At 35.2% G+C, this 23,472-nt stretch overlaps 1 protein-coding gene and 1 non-coding gene across 5 annotated transcripts in view; one reads left to right on the top strand and one right to left on the bottom strand.

Annotated features, from left to right (window-relative positions):
- Positions 1 to 23,472, top strand: part of SEMA3D (semaphorin 3D) — a 209,187-nt gene that overhangs the window by 111,961 nt on the left and 73,754 nt on the right. For all 4 annotated transcript variants that reach the window (XM_067746095.1, XM_067746094.1, XM_067746093.1 and 1 more), the window contains 3 exons: positions 9,178 to 9,240; positions 18,366 to 18,485; positions 23,174 to 23,267. In XM_067746095.1, coding sequence (XP_067602196.1) covers positions 9,178 to 9,240; positions 18,366 to 18,485; positions 23,174 to 23,267 — 277 coding nt within the window. The remainder of the gene's footprint in view (positions 1 to 9,177; positions 9,241 to 18,365; positions 18,486 to 23,173; positions 23,268 to 23,472) is intronic.
- On the bottom strand, positions 3,720 to 3,826 carry LOC137229615 (U6 spliceosomal RNA). The gene has a single exon (XR_010945771.1). It is a non-coding gene; the product is annotated as a U6 spliceosomal RNA (small nuclear RNA).

The raw sequence follows: 23,472 nt of genomic DNA, 5'->3' as shown, positions 1-23,472 counted from the left end.
GCCCCTTCCCTGGCACCTGCTTCTCACCCTGGGGCTTGTAAGACACATGACACAACTGTCTCAGACAAAATATCCTTCTCAAGGGAAAGGAAAAAACTTCGTAAGTTCCAGTGTCCAACTATCGTATAGCTTGAACATAGGTGAAATCATCTAAATGATTCTTGGCCACCTACTTTGAAGATTTTTGCATCCTCAGCTAGCATCTCATTTTAAATTTTTTCTCAGCTAAAATTTCTTTTTTTAACATCTTGCTTTACTATCTAAGCCATAAAATGAGCTCTCAAAAGAATTTTGCTTTACTTCCAAATATAACAGGCAAGCTCATTGTATATCATTCCTGATGTATACACGCTAGAATCATAGGAGTAACCAAATGGGGAATGTCAGTATCCTTATTAGTATTATTTGCATTTTGGATATTAATAGCCTTATTCAAAACATTTGCTGTTTTACATCTTGTTTCCCATGTTTTTCAATAGTATTATTTCTGTTGGGTTCTAGCAAAGCTAAGCCGTAACCGAGAATCTAATAAACGAGAATGTAGGACATGCAGTGATCCATTTTTAAATAATCTAACAATTAGTCTCCAAATAGTTTACTTTCATTTTGAGACAATACTTATCTTTTTTATTTTTATTTAATTAAAAATCTTTTCTCTTGAAACTGATATGTGTGAAAAGTAAATGTTTTACATAAAATGTTCAAAGAATTGTCATGTTAACTAAACAAAGGTGAAGATTATTAACCGGGCCCCAACAAAAACGTATTAGCTAAATTTACAGTGTTGAAGGCAAAAGCAGTATAATACTTAAAATTTTGATGTTTAATGTAATTGACGTTTGTTTTTAAGGTGAAAAGCACTAAATATGTTTCTGGCAGAAAACAAGGAAGTTTTCCCATGGGTTTTAGAATGAGAAAGCAATGTATCAAAGCAATATAAATGTATAACCTACCTAAAAGAGAACTCCATGTTTTTATGGAATAACTTGAGAGAATTTCATTTCACCTTGCTAATAAAATTTAGGTCCTCACATTTAAGAACTTTAATTCTTTTGTTTATTAACCAAAAACCAGTCAGAACTATTTAAAAGGAAACATTGGTAAACTTAAAACACTTAAAAGCTAGAACTCAGACACTCTTAAGAAGATTGACTTTCTTTTTGAGCAGACTGTCACATTTATAAACATGGAATGACTCAACGTTTTTTTTTCCTTCTTCCCAGCAATTGTAATGTAATTTCGTATTATTTTTCTCCTTATTTAACATGAAAATGAGGTACGTAATTATAAAAATTAGTCAGTTTACTTGAAATTCATCAAAATGTTCTCCTATTTTAATCATTGTTATTAGAAAAATCACTAATCGAAATTTTATAATTTTAACTATAATAATTTTCAGTGGCATATTTAAACTCCCTTTTTTTGTGTAGCATGAAAAGGACTTTGTTATTTCCCTTTCCTTAAGGAAGTCTAAAACGAGGGTTTTCATACACGGGGATCCTGTACTTGCTTGCTTTATATTGAGTATAAGCAGAAATGCTTTTATAAATCAGAATGACCTTCGGACTCTAGTTCATTAATTCACTTCACGGCTGCATAAGACGTTCTCATCTAACGCGTGACCCTGGAAGCCTATTATTTAGGCGAAAAGACTGAGAATAAATAAATTCTCATTTGAAATCAAGTCATGGTTGACAAAAGAAAATTGCCACTCTTTATTCTTAGTTAATACTTGAAATAAAATATAAACCCTTGGAAACCCTGTGGACTCCCCAATAAATTAAGTTTTGGTATAAGGCACCCTGCTTAGTTCACGGTGATTAATCTGCTCCTATTGCCTGCGGAGCACATGCTGTCTAGTAATCACAGAGGTGAAACAATTGCCTCATTCATGGATGGGCGGGCTCCCCCGCCCGGGTGCTGATGTGCAGGTCCCATCTGGTCACTGTAATGGACTGTCAGGATGTTGTCAGACTGCTCAGACTTCTGCCAGAACTCGACAAGGACTCTGTCTCTGTCTCCAGTTTTAAAGGAAACTTTGCAGATCACTTTTCAATAATTTCCGAGTACTTTTTATGTATGTGGGCTGTGCCAGGTGCTAAAGAGGGTAGGAAGAAAACATAAGGTCCCTTGTCACTTAGTTTTAATGAGTCATATACTTCTCAGCTTTAATGAGTCATATACTTCCTGTAAGAAGAGAAGGGAGACTGTGACTTGTATTCCTCACAAAATTTTGAAATTTATCCACAAGTGTAATTGCACCACAAGTTCAAAATCACCAAGCCATTTGTGGATTTCTTAAATTTCGTTTTAGTTTGTATGATACAGTAGCATTTTTCTCATTTTCATGCAGTATATTTATTGAGCTCCTGCCATTCCAGGCAGAACAAACTCATTCTGGGGCTAATGCTAAGATGATATTTGGCAGTGCAGCATTCGCTGCTAACAAGTGGTGCAGTAGAGACTCGAACCCACGTCTTCCAATTCCACTGCAGTTCATTGCTCTTTATGCCAGGAAAAGGTCCCAAACTAAATCTACTTGCAAAAAGAAAGGGGCAGATGGATGTGGTAGACGCGAGTGTACTGGAATTCGGAGCTGGTTGACGGAAGAAAGCTAAATGTCAAAGAGGCTTTGGGCTGAGTCCTAAAACAGGAAAGGGAGAGACAGTTCTCACCCAAGACTTCATGAATGAAGCTATGTGGGCGATTAGACGCAAACCTTGAGAATTGAAACTTCCCTTCTGTAACAGTCTCTACCCCAGCCGCCTTCAGTTTTCCGTGCTTTACCGCTGGCTCTCCTGTCCTTTTTTCCCAGTACTTCGGTCTTTGAGCTCAGATCTCCTACCTCTCTCTGTCCTTGGAACTGAGACTCGAGTAGTCACTGCTCCCTTTGTTGTTCAAATCCTTGTATCATATGGCATCTAGAGCAGCATTTTCCCAACCTTTTTACAACCAGTCAAGAACTTGAATCCTGTTCGTTGACAGAGGTGGCCACTTGCATTTTTAAGGCTGTGAGTTTTTGTCTTTACTTAGGTTTTATGAACAAGTTGTAACTTCCTCTTGTGTATTCCATTCAGTTGTACTGGCATCTCTGAATTAGGCCAAAGGGCATTTGACTGACCTTGCACTTGCTAACTTGAGTCAATTAAATTGCTTTTCCAAAGATGAAACAAAGAGCAGATATAATTAGAATTTCCTTAGGATGTTGTTATAAGGCCTTATCATTATTTGAATGTTTCTGTAACTTGCCTAAGGTTAAATAATTAAAAATAAAGTGCCTGCCATTTCACGTTATGAAATGATAACTGTTAATGAATTATATAACTTATAAATGAAACAGTAATTGTTAGAGACATTGCAGCATTTTACTGTGAGTTCCTCCTGCCTATTTGTCTTCAAAGTGAAGTAAATATGCTTTAAAAAACAAATCATTTTGGATTTTGGATAGAGATAAGCAAATAAAATCAATATAAGATAACTAGATCATAGGTTGTATTTTTAAATGCATACAGCTCCTGCTATCGTTTCATAAGGAAATTAATATTAAATCTCTTTTGAAAAATGTGCTTAAAATTTAACTTTATAGCATATAAGCCTATGTAAAGTGACAGTGAAGACAATGTTTATTTCATCAGAGTGATCTCTTTTCATACTAGTAATCTACATTCTATAACTCTGAAGGAAACAGATACGTACATATTTTTACTCATTCTTTTTTTAAAAATATGTAACCCTTCATGAATTTGCATGTCATCCTTGTGTAGGGGCCAGGCTAATCTTCTCTATGTCATTTCAATTTTAGTATACGTGCTGCCAAAGTGAGCACTACATATATATTATTAGAGGTTAGTATTTGATCCTTCCAAGTATAACAGGCAAAAATTAATTTTTTGGAAATGATCAATTTCAATTATGAAATACTATGAAAACAACATAAACATACTAACATGATTAAGTCAGTAAATTGCTGAATATGGAAACTGACTTATCAGACATACTTGTTTTAAAACTTTAACCCATAAATTATCATCTTCAAGTGGAGACATTTTGTAAACTTACTTACTTCTCTTCTTTCCCATGTAGTTTTCTGTTACCAACTTGATCTCTAAGATTAGCACTCAAATTAAAACCAATTTGCAGCCCCTAATTATTTTGTAGTGGATCAATTAGTGGTTACACAGTAGATAACTATGTTGAGAGAAATTCTTGGGCTTATCAGGGTCCACAGAAAGGATCTGTTTGATTTCTGATGTCTGTTCTACATGTGGGTGGAGAGAGCAGCTTTGTACATATTTGATATCCTTGATGTCTGGGCTCCAAAGTCCTGAAGACTACTCCCACCAAAATGATAGCTTAAAAGCTGTATCTGGTACATCATACAATGTTAAGAACCAGCATTCTGTGGGAATATTTCAGGACAATTAAAATATGGCAGTTATGCAAGTAGCACCTCTGCTTCTGGTATGCCTCTCTTTGATAAGTGAAAGAAAAATGTCTGTGGGTAACTTTCTAAAGAAGTAATACAGCTGCATCAAGTTTTAGAAATAGTGGTATGTGTTTTGCTTGTCTTGCTTAATGGAACTTTTAATATGGCATGATGCTGTGTGTTCAAAGCACCAAAGTGCAAGAAAATGTGTATGTCATCTTACTTTTGACAAATTCAGCAAGCAAAGAGAGTAGTAATAATCACTACCTCAAAACTTTCCCATTACCTAATTAATGATCAAGAGGGCCTTTTATAGATATTGTGGACTTTGTATTTTTAAGTGTGGGGTGTGATTTCTGTGTGAGAGTGAGGCAATCTCAAAGTGTACTACCTGGGCTACTGAAATAATTTCAAGATCTCAGGTACCTCTTGGGCTTTTGTGTAAACGATGCTGAAACTTGATACTATATATGAAATACTCTATACCCAATCAGAGTTAACATCTCTCTCTCCCTCTATGTATCTGTCTATCTCTCTTTGTTTCTCACTCTTTTTCCCCTCTGTATCCATCTACACATGTACACACGGTTTGACTAGAAATATACGGAAGTGGTGGAATGCTTTTATACAGATAGATAAAGACAGAGATATATATGTCACATTATATATGTCACTTCAAAAGATTATTGAAAAACAAATATGTTACTTGAACATATTTCTGCCAATCCTATGTAAGTATAAGAGTGTGTGGAAATATTGGTTGTTTTTTGTTTTGCTTTATTTTTAGATTGAGTTATGTGAAATTTTATCTCTTCACATTGTTTACCAAAAGGGATCAAAAGGAATATTTTTTTAAAAAACCCTTATTCTAGTGACTAGAATGGGCAAGTAAAAGAAAATCTCACCATAAATCATAATTAAAATGATAGCTTTTTAAATATTGGCACAACTACAATGATTTTTATTTTTTTTTCCTTTTAAGTAAATGTTTACAGTCTGGAAGACAATCAGATGTCTCCTACATTGTTATTATTATGATAATTCTATTTGTGATTCCTAAATTCTTGACAGCACTGTGTCAAAATAAGCCAGTATGTAGCCTCAATAACTTTATTTTTAAGGCTTAAATGTTTCCTTAAGAAGTAAAATTGTCTTTGTGATACTATCTTAGAATTCCTATGCTATAACAATAATGATCCAAGGATAATTTTTGTTTTTAACAGGTTTTAGACTTTATGGGATTGAAGGTGAATGATGAAAAGTGAGATAACATTTTGGGGAAAAAAATCTGCTTTGTAAACAGACATTAGAAGATATATCTAAATTGGTTTTTGGAGTCCAACAAATTCTCAGTGCTTGAATATCTTCGTATAACATTTACCCACTAATCAAAAACCCAGTTGTTGGAAGCTTGTCCTTTTAGTTTTATGGCTTCATTTACTAGGATGACACAATTTAATTTACAGTTGTATGACTTAAAATTAATAACTGAAAATGTACAACAAAACCATTAAAACATCTTTTAGAAATTTGTATCCCTTTGCAAAGAAAAAAAAGAATCTGCAATTACGATTTTAGTATCAAGTCTTTAAGACAAAATTTAGAGTTGAAACTATTAAGCTAAGCTAAACTGTTACATTAGAGTTGAAACTATTAAAAGCAAGTAATTTAAAACAATGGCTAGTGGCTCTATCCTCTTTGCTCTCTTCTTATAGTGTTTATATCTCCTATGGAAGTGCACGTACCCTATCTGTTTACAGATCTGTCTTCCTGACTCACATCTTAGCACCTCAGTGCCACACCTTGCCAGGTATACAGAAGCCCTTTCATAATTATGTGTCTAATGAACAAATGGTTAATGAACAGTAACTACTCTGTGCTAACCTTGGAACTTCCATTTAGGTTTCAAAAATGATAAAGAAGATTGCTTCCACATTTTGTCAATCTTTAAATAACTCCCTCCGTTTTGAAGCTCCTATAAATACATTCAAAATTAATTTTAGAAACATCATTCGTCTCATAATTTACTTCAACTCAAATCACCCAATACACTGGTTAAAGGTAAAAGAATAGAGCCCAGTGATATTCTTTTTCCTTTTTAAGTCACACTTCATGTGAAAGAGTCCTGTATTTCCCTTTCTTTCTTTTTTTGTGTAGTACTAATACCAGTGAAATATTCAGGTCTGAACAAATCTACAAATATTTATTCTAAATTTATTTCTGAAATGTGACTAAATCTGACCATAGTATAAAACAGAAAAGAACAAGATCTGACATATTGAAAGGATTCAAAGAAATATTAATCTAATTTGAGACTAAATAAAATGAACTAGTGACTAAACCAGTTGACACATCATGGACATGCTTTCTGTGTACCATTTATTTTCATTCCAATGATACAAAGTTATCCTTTGTAAAATCACCGTAATATTCAAGAATCAGCAAGTATAGAGTTGCAGTTTTGCAAGATGAAAGAATTCTTGAGATTGGTTGCACAAAATGAATATTCTTAACAATACTGTAATGGCTAAGATGGTACATTTTATGTTATGGATGTTTTACCACAATGAAAAATAATAAAAAAAGGATCAGCAAGAAAAAAGTGAGAGGATACCTTGAGTTCATAAGTTCAAATATGAAGCAAAGTTTTCATAAATTCAGGATGTTATTTTTAAGGGGCAAAAAAGAACACTCAATTCAGTATTTTTGCTACCAGTGATTAAAAACAAAAACAAACAAAACAAAAAACAAAAACAAACAATAAAAAACAAAACAATAACAAACAAAAAAATGTGAAGAAACTGTCAAATTTCCTGACAGCTACGGTGTTTTATTTTTGCTATTCATATATTCATTTATTTAGGACTTCATGATTCCAGGTCGATGACCGACTATCATTTGGCCTGTGCATAGCCCATTTTGATTTATTTACTAGCTTACATTACTTAGTTGTTTTTAATTATGTAGTAAACACTTGAAAATGCACCATCCAGAACAAAAGCTAAAATCTGTTAAATAACCTGTTTATTACCGCCAGTATAATCTTTTTATCAGTCTTGGGTAACCATCTTTCTGAGCCCTGTATTCATCACTCTGTTGCTTTTCTTTTTACATATTTATTGTATCTACATATATACCTAAAAAGTGTCTTTTATCTTAGTTGTTTTAAACATTATTCTATGGAGATCATGCTGTTTGTCATTTTGGGGAATATACTTTTTTCACCTAATGATGAATTGCTAAGGTCCATTCATATTGCTCTTCATTGCTGTAGTCCATTCATGTTTTATTGCTGGCTACTATTCAAAATTATGTGAAAGTACAATTGCAGTGATTTAAAGCATTCTTTATAAATAGCCTCTTTAGGTCTTCATTGTGAACCACATCCAGGTTAGCTGGTCACCTGAACCTGCTGTTGGCGCTCAACGACCCTATCTATGTACACCCTTTGATTGTAATTTGTAGTTGTTAAAATGTGCTCTAAATGAACAACCTTACTTCATTTAAAAATCTCAGTAATTTAATCGTATTTGTCTGTTCAGAGACTGTAAGTGCTAGTCTATGTTCTTCTTTATTCAGAGACATAAAACCCTAAAATTTCACTATGAGGATAATATCATATAAACATTAGTGACTTCTAAATCATTTGTTCATTCCAGGTTTAACAAGTCTCTTTCAGTGTATTTCCTCAGGATATTTTCCTTTTTCCCCACCTATTAAAATATTTTCTGCTAACATTGGTGAGAAACATAATAAAGGTTTGTCAGGAACTCTTGGAACATATAAGCTACTAAGAGCTTGACTTTCTTGTTTCTTCTTGTCTATAGCTTAACAAAGAGCATTTCTTTCTGTAAGCTAAAGGAGTAATGTAACTGTTTGGGGCCTTATTCTGAAAAACTTCCTGGAAGAATTTCTAAAATTTGTTAAAAAACGAAAAACTATTTGTGATAAGTTCAAGACTGATAAAGCATGATTAAAAGTGACCAATCAAGGAGCCTTCTGCCTTTGTCCTTAATGTATTTGCCCAAATGATATTTATTATGTAGTGGTTGAGACCCTCCCAGTTCAAGGGGCAGACTTTGGGTCATATTTTGGCTCTGTTGCGAACCAGCTTCATGGCCCTTGACTTGTTTAATGACTGTATGAAGAAATTTTCTGACCTGAAAACAGGGAGAGTAAGTACAGGTATCTCATAGGGTATTGTGAGATTGAAATAAGATAATGCTTATTGTCTTACTTAATGTTTAACTAAATGACAGGTGCATCTCAGCTCTATCTGTGTTAAATATTGTCAACAAGTCCACACTGGTCTTTGACTTGGAGTGATAATTTATGCTTGTGACAAAGAGTTGTTTCTCACACCTCATTGCGTGTGTTTATAATGCACTACCAGTCCGAGAAAACACAGAAAAACAGGGTAAAAAGAATTTCTTACCTAAGCAAATGCTAACCTGAAATTCCGTTGACGTCACAATAGGAAGTTATGGCCTACTCAACATGATTTATCTATTATTAAATACATTTTAAAAGAAATTAGAAGATTAACAAGTGGGTGATTCTGCCCAGTGTTTTCTTATAATCTTTTTAGGGTGGCTTTGGAAAATATTTAAATCTCAAAATTCCTACATCCTATCTAACAGCATGCTTTTGTCTTGATAGCCACTCTTTAATTTCACACACTCACTTTCCTAATTAGAATTGTGTGGTGTTTTAGATATTCAGATTCTAACACACCTTGAAATGTTTTACAGATTTATTGGCCTGCTGCAAAGGAACGGGTGGAATTGTGTAAATTAGCTGGGAAAGATGCCAATGTAAGTATGAGACTTTAAAGAACATCTTTGTTAAACTGGTGCTGATATGATAAGAAATATTTATATTGGGTTTTATTGAATTAATGGCATTAGTATATTATTTTTAAGACTACACTAATATTCTGTGTAAAGATTAATATGGTATAAAATGTTTCTACCTTGCCAAAAGGAATGACATTGTTCTCAGAAATTTAGAAATACTACCCTTTCCAAAGTGTTAATTCTGACTGTATTTTCTTCACAAAAAAATCTCAGAAATACATTTGAAATATTTAAAAATAAACCATCAGAAAATACTGTATTTTTAGGGTTGTGTGTTTTTCATCTAATGCATATATTTTGTGAATGTACACAAAATCATCAGTGGTTTTAGCATTACAAACACACACTTGACATCTTAATTTAATTTGGGGTGAAATTAAACTTACAACATCTACAAGAATTCTTGCAAAAGTAGACATTATAGAGCTATTAAGAAAGATTGGTTGAAAATGAATAATACAACATTCTGGAATAAGAACTAGAAATAATTTACTCCAAAATTTATGTAAGAGTAACTATAGGAAATAATTTATAAAGGATAAATAGTGGGGTCCTAGTATAAACTTCTAGTTTAAGCTCCCTTAAGGACCAGAGAAACCCCTTTGACTGGTATAACTGCCCTCATCATCTTTGGGGTGTCTTGTCTGGATTGCTTTTGCACTGTCCAGGCTGTCTTACATGCTTCCCCAAATTGTGTTGCCTTTTTTTTTATCTCCAGCAATGCTGTGGCTCTAACTGCCTCTTCTCATCTGAATGTTCTGATTCAGGCCAGATGCTCTGTGTTCTGCCCTGACTTCTTGCCCTGTAATGATAGGGAGAATTGCTCTTCTTTGGCGAAAGAAATCAAATCCTGAATGTAACTCAAGATGAAAAAGTTGTAACTTTGGGCAAAAGCATGGACATGAGGCTTCCTTTGCAGTATCCTGGAATGTTTCCTCTAACCACTATAACCCAGGAGTATTAAACTGAGCAGTGCCCTCATATTTAATAACAGCAAACAGTATGTGTTGTATGAAAGCATAATTATATTTAACAATTCTCACTTTATTATTGTGATAAAGGTAAAGCAACACGACGTATGTTGCCTAATGAACTTAAGGGGAAGGTTAGAAGACTTTATTCACTCATTTGTTCATTCATTTATCCAACAAATATTTATTAAGAGCCTAAATATGTGCATTAATAGTGTATGAAAGCGCTCATGGATCTTTTAATCTAATGAGGGATATAGATATTACACAAATGATTCCTTATATGTAGCCACTGTACAGTTGGCCACAGGTTCTAAGTCTATAAATTCAACCAACCGTGCATCAGAAATATTCCAGAAAGTTCAAAAAGCAAACTTGAATTTATTGCTTACTGGCAACTGTTTACATAGTGTTTACATTGTATTTACAATTGTTTACATAGCATTTACATTGTATTAAGTATTATAAGTAATCTAGAGATAAAGTATATGGGAGGCTGTGTGTTTGCCATTTTATATAAGGGACTTGAGCATCCTCAGATTTTGATAAATGTCAAGGTCCTGGAACCAATCCACCGAGGATACTGAAGGATGACTGTCCTGCAAAACAAAATAATCAAAACAAAGTAAAAACTTTTGGTTATGCCTCATTCTGTATTCAGTTAGTGTTAAATGTGACTTTTGGGGCACATTTATGTTAGCAGAAATATATCAGAGAGTGTGTGCTTCAAATGCAACAGGAAAAAGTTTTTACATTTATTTTGCTAGAAATGAAAGAGTGTAAACTAATGTAGGATATATTCTTCCTTTCATGTCTCTAATCTCTCCACCCTGTTCATGTCAGATGCCCTGGGAGCAGGTGCCCCAGTCTGCAAAAGCAACAGTACTTTTTTGAACTCATGGGAAAGAAAGATGCTTTGGTTGTGATTTTTCAAATTTACTTTGTTGCATAACAGTAGAAGCATGTCATAAACAGTGTGAACACTTTTGTGTTTCATCAGTATTGAGTGTAGGATAAGGAGGCAAGTAGGAAAAGGGTGTTTTAAATCTACTCCAACAGAGTAGTGTCAATTTTCCCATGGAACAGGTGAAGGATAAGCACTCAAGGTTAATCAGTGAAGTTTTAATTGTGACAGTTTTCTCATTTCAGTATGTTCACTAATTCCAGTTGTAGAGTAAGTCGGTTGCCCCTCTTATCAAGCTAAAACAAAGGGTGATAAACTTTCTTGAAGGTGGTATCCTAGAGAGTACATAAGACCCAGTATATGGAACCTATTCTTCCAATTCAATTGTATTTGAGAGCTTGTAGTCACCTCTGACTTTAAGTACACTTTAAAGTACACTGTGTACTTTAAGTACACTGTTAACCTAGGATTAGAGATTTAGGGAGCTTCTCTCTTTTTACGGAAGTCTATAAAGTTTGCTGTTGAATTAGGTAGGTGTAATGCAAGTCTTTGTTTCCTTCTTTTCAATTTGCCCCTTTAAAATAATACTGTATTATAGAGTTACTAAGAATAGCTAACATTTTTATAGCACTTACCATGTTCCAGGAACTGCTTTCAAAGCTTTATACCTATAATCTCGTTTAATCCTTACAATAATACAGTATGTTAGATTTTATTTTTATTCCTCATTTTCCAGATGAGAAGACTGAGGCCAGAACGTTTAAATGACTTGCCCAATATTACATACCTAGTAAATATTGAATTGAATCCAGAAGGCTTGCCCCACCATCTATGCTCTTATAATACACTATAATCTACACATCAAGGTCTGAGTTCTATGTGTAAGGTCTACAAACTGTATCCCTCAAATCATTTCTCTCTTCACGATAACCATAATGCAGATCCTCATTTTACAGCATTACATAGATTTGGGCCAACAGAAAACTGAGGCAAGTGTGTGGTTTTATTAACATCTTTTATTGCCTTTGGCATTACCCTCTCTCCTCCCTTCTCTCTAGTAATTTTTACCTACTTCCCAAGAGTGTGTTTTGAATTAACAAGTGTTTGGAAAGACTGTCCCTTTACACAAAGGTACTATATAACTGAAAAATAGTGAATTATTTACCATAATGAAAGTTAGCTCATTGGCGTGGGAAGGGAGTGGAAGGAGAGGAAACAAAAGAGAGCTATTCCACTTTCTTGAGCACAGTCCCCGGTTTAATCCAAGGAAGGGAAGAGGTGACAGGAAGCTATTTGGTTGCATTTTGTGTCTGCTTCAAATATTATTCAAAAGAAAGTCACTAAAGAAATGTCTGGTCCTGCTATAAAAGAGTGGGGTAAGCTGCTCAGTCCAGGCAAAAGAATGCATGGGGTGTGGGCAGCCTGAGTCGTCGGCTTAACTGTAGAGGCGCACAACCTTGTCAATGGAGACATTACATAGGGTTAAAGGGTCTTCCATCTCTAAAGTTTTCTGATTACATTCTTTTCTTCTTTTTTCTTTTTTAAGAACATCTAAAGTAAACAAAGTGTTCATTGTAGAAAGTTTGCAAATTATATAGAATTCATCTGTAAATAGTTCTTCCCCCATGAATATTACCCAGAGATAGCTGGTGACATTTTGATGTTTATTCTTCTATCTTATCTATTTACTATTTTTCAGAATGAAATCATTGTATACATAGTCCCTTAAAACATTTTTTTTTTCACTTCGCAGACTGCCATGAGCATTTTCCCATGTCATTAAATTCCTTTTTTATAACACTACTTTTAATAGCTGCACTGCATTCCTTTATATATTATTTCATCAATCCCCTATTGTTAGAGTTTTGGTAGATATCCAGTTTTTACTCTTGTGAATGATGCTGCACATGAAAAGCCTTATATATAAATATTGTGAACATCTTAGGTTACTGAGTACAATTACTGGTCAAAGGATATAAAATCTTTTATATACATTGTAAAATGGCCCTCCAGAAAGTTTATCCTTCTTATGCTTTATCCAGCAGTGCATGCCCTTAAGAGGGTATATTTCCCCATACCCTTGCTAATGTTGGATACAACATATAGTTAATGTTTAATACTAATACATTAATGAATGAAATAAATATATTTAATTTTTGCCAACAAAAAGAAAATTATTTTTGTTGTTTTAGCTTGACATTCTTTTTTTTTTCGGTACGCGGGCCTCTCACTGTTGTGGTCCCTCCCGTTGCGGAGCACAGGCTCTGGACGCGCAGGCCCAGCGGCCATGGCTCACGGGCCCAGCCGCTCCGCGGCATGTGGGATCTTCTGGGACTGGGGCACGAACCCGTGTCCCCTGCATCGGCAGGCGGACTCTCAACCACTGCGCCACCAGGGAAGCCCAGGCTTGACATTCTTTAATTACTATAAATGCTAAATATTTTATGTAGTTGTAAAATTAGGATTTATATTCATATATTATTACTTTCTGATCCACTCACATAAAAAATATTCTTTCCTAGATATCCTACTTGATATATAGATTTTTATAGGCATATCTCTCAATTTTTTTCCTTTAAAATGTTGTTCTTTGCCCTTCTACCTCAACTGGTTTTGCTCTGTAGAAATCCTCCCCTGTGAGATGTTTCATTTTTAAGAGAGAAATGGGATATTTGGATTTTCATATACTTATTTTGAAGCATTGACAACTTATTAAAATATTTTCAACATTGTAAGACCTAAACAGACATCTTTGCAGACTGAACTCTATCAGAAGTCTGCTAGACAAACGTAAGATGTAGCACAATGATAGGCATGTGGCGAATGATCACAAAATATTTGAGGATCACAATATTCTGCAAAATATGCTAAACACAAAAACAGACCACATTCTTTTTTTTAATCTATCAATCTTTTTCTTTTTTTTAGATCTTGGGGGTAGGAGTTTATTAATTAATTAATTTTTGCTGTGTTGGGTCTTCGTTTCTGCGCGAGGGCTTTCTCTAGTTGTGGTGAGCGGAGGCCACTCTTCATCGCGGTGTGCGGGCCTCACTATCGCGGCCTCTCCCGTTGTGGAGCACAGGCTCCGGACGCACAGGCTTAGCAGTTGTGGCTCAGGGGCCCAGCCGCTCCGCGGCATGTGGGATCTTCCCGGACCAGGGCTCAAACCCATGTCCCCTGTATCGGCAGGCGGACTCTCAACCACTGCGCCACCAGCGAAGCCCAGACCACATTCTTAATCATAAGTGTCTTTTCATATATAACCTAAATAAATTAAAATTAGTGATTATAAGTCAGTTATCAGAAATACATATAAAGCTGTATTGGATTTAACTGGACTATATGTAACGTTAGAGAATTACAAGTAGTTCTGTTTTGCTAATATTTTTCTAGGTATTAGGGGGAAACAAAAATTCTAAGTGTTGATATATAAACTAATATTTACTTGTCTTTTCTCTAAGTATTGTTTCATATTTGTTTTATTTATTTAATTGCATATCTCTTTAGATATATGTAAGGATGTGGATGAGAGGTAAAAATTGAAAAAAATAATCTTACTTGAGAGAATTAGAAAGTTGATACTTGTTTTTAGTTCTCTCTCTCTTTCTTCCAGTGGAGAGTTAGGGAGGTGGGAAGCGTGGGGAAGGAAGGAGAAATTCAGTTCTTTTCCCAGGTTGAGTACGTTACTGGCTGAATTGAATTGTTTGGTGTCATGCCCCAACCCTTGCCATTGTGGGCAATAGCTGATAAATTAGCCAGCTTTCAGGGAAAGTTAAAACAGCTGCTTCTCGAATTTATCTTTCTTTATGCCTCACAGAATTACACCACCATTAATAGCCATGCCGGTCACTAAGTGAATTAAATCAAGTTAATTATTGATCATGCTGTTGAAGCAAATCTTGGAACCTTTATAAATTAAAAGAGAAATCATTGTAAAGGCTTTTGCTTTGCTTCCAGTGTTTGGCTGAAATGTCCACCCCAGGCAAAATTTAAAATGAGACCTTCTCTTTTAGAATCTCTGTCCCCGGTTTCTTCCCCTCACTGCCCTGTCATTGCCTCCAGGCTTCCCAGAGAACTGCCCTCCATCAACTTCACCACAGAAAACTTTGAGCAGAACTGACTTTTTTTGGTAAACTGTGTTAGATAACTCAGGATACATGGTTCTATTCCATGGCAGCCCAATCTGAGAGAAGAGAGGAATTTCAGAAATACATCCTTGGTGACATCTCACCAAAGTAAAAACTAGTATAATAGGTTACTTTCCAGGGCTGGCTGCATTTTAATAAAGTAACTCCCAGGAAAGTTAAAGGATGGGAAATGTTTTAGGTGTGATTCAGAGCTTTTTCTTTATCATCACTCAAATTATATCTCCTATGTGTGTAAAACTTCCCTCTGGGCCTCATTTGCCTTTTTAAACAGTGCTGTGTCTCTCACAGTCCCTAGTCTTTCTGACTTTATAATTTATAATCTGGAAAGGCAGTTGTTTTATTTCTTTATACAAATATTGATTTCACAATCTTGTAAGATTACTGTGTTACTCGGCTTGGGCTACCATAATAAAATACCATAAACTAGGCTGCTTAAACAACAGATATTTATTTCTCACAGTTCTGAAGGCTGGGAGATCCAAGGTCAAAGTGCAGGCCGACTTGGTCTTTGGTGAAAATTCTCTTTTTGGCTTGCAGGTGGCTATCTTCCTGTGATATCTGCACAGGGCAGAGAGAGTGAGAGCGAGTGCCCTGGTCTCTTCTTAGAAAGGCACTAATCCTATCATGAGGACCTCACTCTCCAAACCTCTTCTAAAGCTAATTACCTCCTAAAGGCCTCACCTCCTAATACCATCACCCTGGGAGGTTTAGGGTTTCAACCCATGCATTTTTGGGAGGACACAGATATTCACTCCATAACAATTACCCTCTAAATTCTATGATTCTTTGGTAACACTGAGCTTTTGAAAAAATGGTGAAATCACTGGCAGTGAGTGAATCCCACCTTACTCCAGGCATATAACTCTACTCTTGCCCTCCCTGTGTACTGTTCCATGTGTAGATTTCACCCTGCATAAATCTCTTCATGGGGAAAAGACCAATAAATAAAAGTCCCTTCAGTGAGCATGAGTGAGCAAAATGAAAGCTAGAGAATATTAAAATCTCTTACCCTAGCAGTGAAGCCATCATTGCAATTTATCTGCTGATTGCATATATTTTTCCTCTTTTTTTTGCCTTGGCTTATCTCATATTACTGTGTCATTCGTTCAAAACCATTAGTAGGGCATATTTACTCTCTGAATTAGGTTTTCATTTGCGATTGTCTAGCATGATGTAAAAGAACATGAAGCTAGTTCTCTGTGGTGCCTTTGTGTCAATAGAAAATAAATTCTCTTCATCAAACACCTTGATGGAAGGGTGGAAAACACAGAATATGATTTTGTTAAGTAAGATTATCTGACAGAAAATTGTCTTAATGAATATAAAATTTTCCTTTCTTAGGAGGCTATATATAATAATTATATGAGAACATATACTAAACATATGAAAATATTCAAGGTAACAAAGATGTCTGCAGTGTGATTTGCACTTCCTCAGATAGGACTTTTTTCACAGCATACAACCTGTGTAACCATATGCAGTGGCCCTTCTGCTGTTACAAAGTGCCCACTCTTCCTACCTGATAAAGAAACATCCTTCCCTTGCGTGGTTAACTGAGGGGTTGGAACTGTCCTTTCATATAGTCTTAAGCAACTTCTTTGTTTATAAGGAAGCAGAGAGCAGAAAACTCAATAAGTTAGTTCTTTATAACATTTTTCTGTAGTAGAACGTGCAGATTTTATTCACTGGGATCTACAAATTCTTGAGACATAAGATTGCCAGGCTAGCTGGACAGAGGAAGAACTAGGTACTAGGAACTCTGTACCACAGATATGGAGACATAGCTATTCATTCTAAAATCAGAACAGCCACTGGGATATTGATTATTCTGTATAGATCAAAATCAGAGTAAGTGATAAACAATTATTAAATGTTATATGCTTTAATTTAGTCCACATAACAATCATAATCCTATCAGCTAAGTTGTTGTCTGCCTTTTAAAAATTTACTTAATTTTAAAAATCATCCTACCAGTTCGGTCATTATCTTTTTTATTTTAAATACCCTCCTCCTAACGACCCTAACAACAACAGTGACCTGACAGGTGAAGGACCTGTGGCCACTCAGGCAGAGAGAAAATGGACTTTTTCTCTGAATCTCAGTCGTTTCGTAGATTTCCAACCTCCTTAGTAAACACCTGCCCACCTCCTGGGTAAAGTTGATCTAGAATAAAAGTAGACTACTGCCCAGTGTTTCCTCAGGAGTCTTTGGGCCCAGGAATCATGAAGCCATGGTTAACAAATTATTGCCATTAATTATGTAAAGAGAAGGGATGACTTACAGAAGATGAATTGAAAATAATATATAATAACAAGAATGACTACTCTGAAAAATTGAGTCACTATTTACAAGTAATTGGGGGATAGAAAATAATTAAGTTATAAAGATATACATTGGAAAGAAATATTTTTAGGCCTAAACATTTGCAAAAGAGGCAGAAATACGTCTCTTAAAATTTTGACTTGGTGTAAAAAAATATTTATGGAAAAAACAGAAGAGATTCTTGAAATAAGCAGGAATTAAGGTAAGTCTTAAAGGCTCTGTAACATTGAAAATAAATGGAAATAAAGTGGTAGGCAATTCCGGAAAATAAGAACGGGCTAATATATAGGAAGACACATATGTGTTGAGTGTTTTGTTTAGCGTAGCTGAGACAGTTGAAGTTGCACACAGTAGGTTCTATATGGGATAGACAATGTGGGAACATCAGAGCATGATGGGTTTGGTTCTGTAGGAAATCCTTGAAAGAAAGTATGGATACCTCATTCACATTATGTTCATTCTCTAGGCCCCATTGAGTCCCACTATAGAGATGTGCATTCTAGCACTGTGATTAGTTCAAAACCTTATTCAAAAAAACTTCAGTCACTCATTAAAGCCATAGTTTCTAATTTGTTTTACCTCCTTTGCTAAGTCAGGTGTTAAACATTTCTCATAAGTCTTTTTTATTTTAGTATTTATTTTTGATAATTAATCTACTTGGGAAACAGGTGGTATGAATGATAATCTTTCAAATACCTGAATTGTATGCTAATGCTTTTATTTTTTTATGCCCAATAGACAGAATGTGCAAATTTCATCCGGGTACTTCAACCCTATAACAAAACTCATGTTTATGTGTGTGGAACTGGAGCATTTCATCCAATATGTGGATATATTGATCTTGGAATCTACAAGGAGGTAAATATAATGAAATAGCACAAAAACAATTATAATAACTTGTTACTTAATGCCTATGACATAAAATAGTTAGACTTGAATATAAAGATTGAATCGTATTCTGTGTGAACTGAATAAGAACTTATATTCCAAACCACTTTATGGATTGCCATTTTGATTGTACACTTTATCCACCTAATAAAAATTTCTTCATTAAAAGTTTTTTTAGTGATATGATTAAAATAAATGGTATACAGTGTTGAAAGTGCTTGTTTTCTAGGCTCTATGTACAGCTTTATTTTCTCTTGAGTTTCCTTTATAACTAAATCTATTTAGTATGTTGCGGTTGGTAAAAATTTATTTCCCATAAGACCTCGCAACGGAATGATATCTTATAAATAATTTAATTTTTCCCATCCAACAAATTTGACCTGTTACTTATGTTTAGAATAGTAGACACTAAATACAGATAATTTTAATGATTTTCTTAAAATTGTATGGATAGTTGTTATCACACTGGACTTATTATTTCTGCCAGACCAAAGTGACATAGTGGAAATGTGGGATGTATTAATTGGGAGTAATGTATTCCAGCAATCAATGAGCATTTCAATAAATGAGAAACATGCAGGTTACAATAATTTAATTAACAACTAACACGTTAGAGTACTTTCTTTGTGTCATGGACTGTGCCAGGCACTTTACATGGATTGTTTTTGTAATTTCACAACACTGTTAATGAAGTTGGTACCTTAATAACTTCCAGTTTGCAAGTTAGTAAAAACTGAGTCTCAGTAGAATGAAATACCATGCCTAAGTCACCCAACTAATAAATGGCCTAGCAAGGAATTGAACCAAAGTAGTCTATCGCTAGAGCAAGCATGCCCAACTGAGCTTTAGAATATGTCCTCTAAATCATTCCTTTGTGTGGGTTGATGGGTTACACTGTCATCCTTATGTTTATGTATATACTTCTTGTGAATAACCACACATATTTGCAGGGTAATTGGCTGTGTGTTTGAAAGTAAAGTCTGGGCTCATGGTACAGGTTTCTTTACACTGATTTAACTGATTCAAGCAGAGATCAAACCCACAACTGTGGCTGGATAAATTTTTCTCTCTAACCAACTTGTCTAACCAGCCCAGACTCAATGGTTTGAAAGTAAAGCAACCCTGATAGTTAAATCTCTGAACCACTAGGAGACTTGGCAACTTGAATCCATCATACTTTGTTGCCAGTGTAATGTTCTCTTGCCTAGCTTTGATGAAGGGTAATATGTAACAGTGGCTTATAGCATAGGCTGCAATTACATGAGATAGCCCCACATCTTGGATGTGTTTTGAGGCCTGGGGCTAAAAGCCAAACTCACAACCTGCTGAGGGATGCAAATAGTGTTCATTAACTCCTAAAAGTCACAAATGCTGAAAGGGAATATAGAAGGAGCTAATTACTTAGCTTGAGACTGTCAGAAAGCCCAGGGGCAGTCAGATTTACAAGTTCTGTGAATAAGACAATTATGATTGAGCCTTGTGAGTTTTCCACTAGTCAGGAGTACAGGTAATTGTATGGCAGCCCTGCTTGAAGATCGTTCTCTTCTAAAATGAATTATTAGTCCCAGGATTCACTGTCCATTCAGAGGGAAGGCACTTCCATCTTCAAATAGATAAGATTGCTTCTCAGGTGGCTGGGAACAGGGAAGAGCAACAGATAACAGGGATGGAGGAGAGAAGTGTGCGAAGCCCTCTTCCTGGGGACCACTGTTTTGTGTGCCTGGGGCAATGGGAAGAAAGAGGAAACAGCTAAAATAAATCCCAGATTTCTATCTTTGGCAGTGAGTTGGAGAGGGGTGTTATTTGTTGAGATGAGAAGAGTAACAGATTTGTGGGGGAAATCGTGAGTTAGTTTTGTACATTCTGCATTTGAGAAATGTTCCGTAGGTCATACCAAGTGGGCGGTTGGATTCGGATTTCAGGATAGAAGTCAGGGCTGTTGACAACAACTAAGAGCTAAACATGAGGAGCCAGAGTTTGAATTATGGCTCGGATCGTTTACCATGGCTCCACGGTCTTCTGCATAAACTCTCTAAGCTTCTGTTTATTCAGCAAAATGATGACAATAATAATAGTAACTCAGAGTTATTTTAAGAATAAAATGAGAAAATGATTGTGCATAGGCTTCGGTATAGCCCTTGCTCTATTCCAGTCACTTAATTCGCAGCCGTATTAGGCAACAAGAACACAGAAAGGCAGAGACAAGTATTTCAAAAGTATGTATATAAACTTTATTTCAGAATAGTGTCTGCAGTCTCTATCTATCTATCTATCTATCTATCTATCTATCTATCTACCTACCTATGTATCTACTCTGCAATACTGGGGGTGCCTGATAGTTGTTTAATAATTATATTGGAAGTATGTTCTTTCCTCTGGGATCTCCCTTCTGCTGCAAATCTCATATTTAAATATTAATAGTATTAATAATATTAATAATAATTTTTCCTAATGTGATAGTTAAACATTTCCTATTCTTATCTTCTTATGTCTTTACTTCAACAGTATTTCTCTGTGTGCAGTTTAGACAGGTACTTTTTTGCATGATTAATTAGGCTTAAGGAATTTAATGGGGAAAATCTTATAAAATTGAAGTTGTCTCAAAAAAAGTGTCATGTCATTCAGTTTATCTCAGGAAGTCCATTTAATCAGCCATTATTTTTTTACATCATTTTCCTGTTGGTATCCTTGACTCTGGCTCAAGGAAACTTGCTTTCCTGCTGTCTCCTTTCTCCAGGAGATTATAAGGGAGACCTTGTCCTTAGCCTCTGCAAATACCAATTCTATGGGCTTATCTTGAGAATTTAATGAAATGCTGCATTTTGACAACAGAAGTCTGTACAATTATAAGGGTTTATCTAGGACTTTGTATCAACTATGACATTCTCCCAGATGTTTTCTTGGTTTTTCTTTTTTAGCTTTTCACTATAATCTTCTGGCACACCAGGATTCAGTTTACTTTTTCCCTTTACAACATCCCATTATAGGCTTTAGAGTCAACAGTTCTGTTTGACCTGTGGCGAATAATGTGCCCTTAATATTTAAACATTCTTAAGAGCCGTGATCTGTAGGTGTTTTTCCCTGACATATCTCTAGCCCCATCCACAGTTGGGAAACATGCCCTAAATGTGTTCTCACTGGACTTTTTTCATGCCTAGGCGCCACTATCACAACTTGTCATTAGCTGAACTGTTCTAACTAAACATACTTGGGCTTGATCATGTTACATGGTCATGGTGAGTCTATACATTAATTTCAACACATTTCTAAATCCATGAGTTTGAAATCCTGAGACTAGATTAGTTAAGAACATGAACTTTGGAGACAGCCCTGAGTTCAAGCTACTGCTTTGCCTCTTATTCACTATGTGATGCTGAACAAGATACTTACCCCCTTTTATGCTCAATATTCCTCTTGTAAAGCTGGAATTAAAGTAGCTACCTCTTTAGGTTAGTGGTGAAGATTCAATGAGACAATGTACATCAAGTTCCTGGCCCATGGTTAGTATGTATTAATTGTTAAGTACCATTACTCTTAGTATTAAAGTGTATTTACTTAAAACTATAAAATGGCAAATGTTAATCATGCTGTTTAAATTGGTATTACTATTTTTTAATAAGGCGGTAATTACTGTTGATCCTGTTAATAAGAAAAAGATCTGAAATGACACATCATACAATAATAATAATCCAAATATTTCCTCTATCCCTTTTGCTTCTTTACTTGCTTTCTAGGTAAGTGGCACTGAATGATCCCTTTTAATTGCATGTGTGCTCTGATATAACTGTAGATATGCCATCTAGAGAGAATATCTGAAATGCTGAATTTCTCTAACTAGTACATTTGCAGCCTGAGTCATCAGTCTTTTTGCTGGATGACAGTGTTGTCATTGTTATGAAACACTCAAGCTCATGGGGCCATATTCATTATACATTCATATTTTTCTTGGAAAGTTCAACTTAAGATGTTTTTTTTTCCCTGAATGTTAAAAGTCTGCCAATGCCATTCTGTCTGTGGCCACTATTATAAAAATAGATGTTTCAGCCAAAATAACTATGTGGCTTTAATGTGCATAGTGTTTTCGTAATAGTGAAAATACTACAACAGGATTTTTTTTGCCCACAGGTATCAACAGCTCTGAAAATGAACTGCCTGCCTTACAACGCTTTTAAGTCACTAAAATTACAAAATATCACGAAGCTTAAGTAATTTGGTATAGTTGTAGATGCTTAGGTAGATAGACCATAATAGTTATGAAAGTATAATTATTATAGTAAATTTATTCCTTAGAGGAGGAACTTGGCTTATTAGGCTCAATAAATTAGTTATTAGGCTTAAGAAGTAGGCGTGTTTGATGGTGATTTCGATTATGATAGTGGTCCAGGCTAAATGAATCGATGAGGATATTGCTACTTCCGGTTGAAAAATTCATTCATTATTATCATCATTACTTTGGGCAAATGGAGACCAAAACATGGGAACTGAGTCTTGCTAGAAATAATATTTGTGGAAGAGTTAAGAAGCACAGCATGATGTGTGTGCTGTATGCTCAGTTTCTGTTGAATTAATGAATTAGAATTTCGTTCTTATCTCCTACGTTCTTGCTGATTCGGATATTTTTAAAAAAATCTCACTTGTGTTAATATTTCTCATAACAGGAAGTTATGTTCAAACTAGACACACATCATTTGGAGTCTGGCAGACTGAAATGTCCTTTTGATCCTCAGCAGCCTTTTGCTTCAGTAATGACAGGTAAGATCCGTGATGGATAGTTCTAGCTTTTAGGTGTTTTTCTAAAAAGGTGTGTGTCGATTCAACCACATTTTCTCAATGAGTTAAAGATTATTTTGGATTAACCATCCACTGGCTGTTTGGTTGTAGTTTTTTAGTGTCATGTCTCTCTATACTTAGCTCCTTATCCATAAATTGAGGCTCCAGTAATCCCTAACGTCAGCAC

The sequence above is a fragment of the Pseudorca crassidens genome, chromosome 8, assembly GCF_039906515.1.
Source record: "Pseudorca crassidens isolate mPseCra1 chromosome 8, mPseCra1.hap1, whole genome shotgun sequence".
NCBI lineage: Eukaryota > Metazoa > Chordata > Mammalia > Artiodactyla > Delphinidae > Pseudorca > Pseudorca crassidens.
The sequence above is the reverse complement of the archived record's forward strand: the minus strand, read 5'-3'. Positions and strand labels throughout refer to the sequence as shown.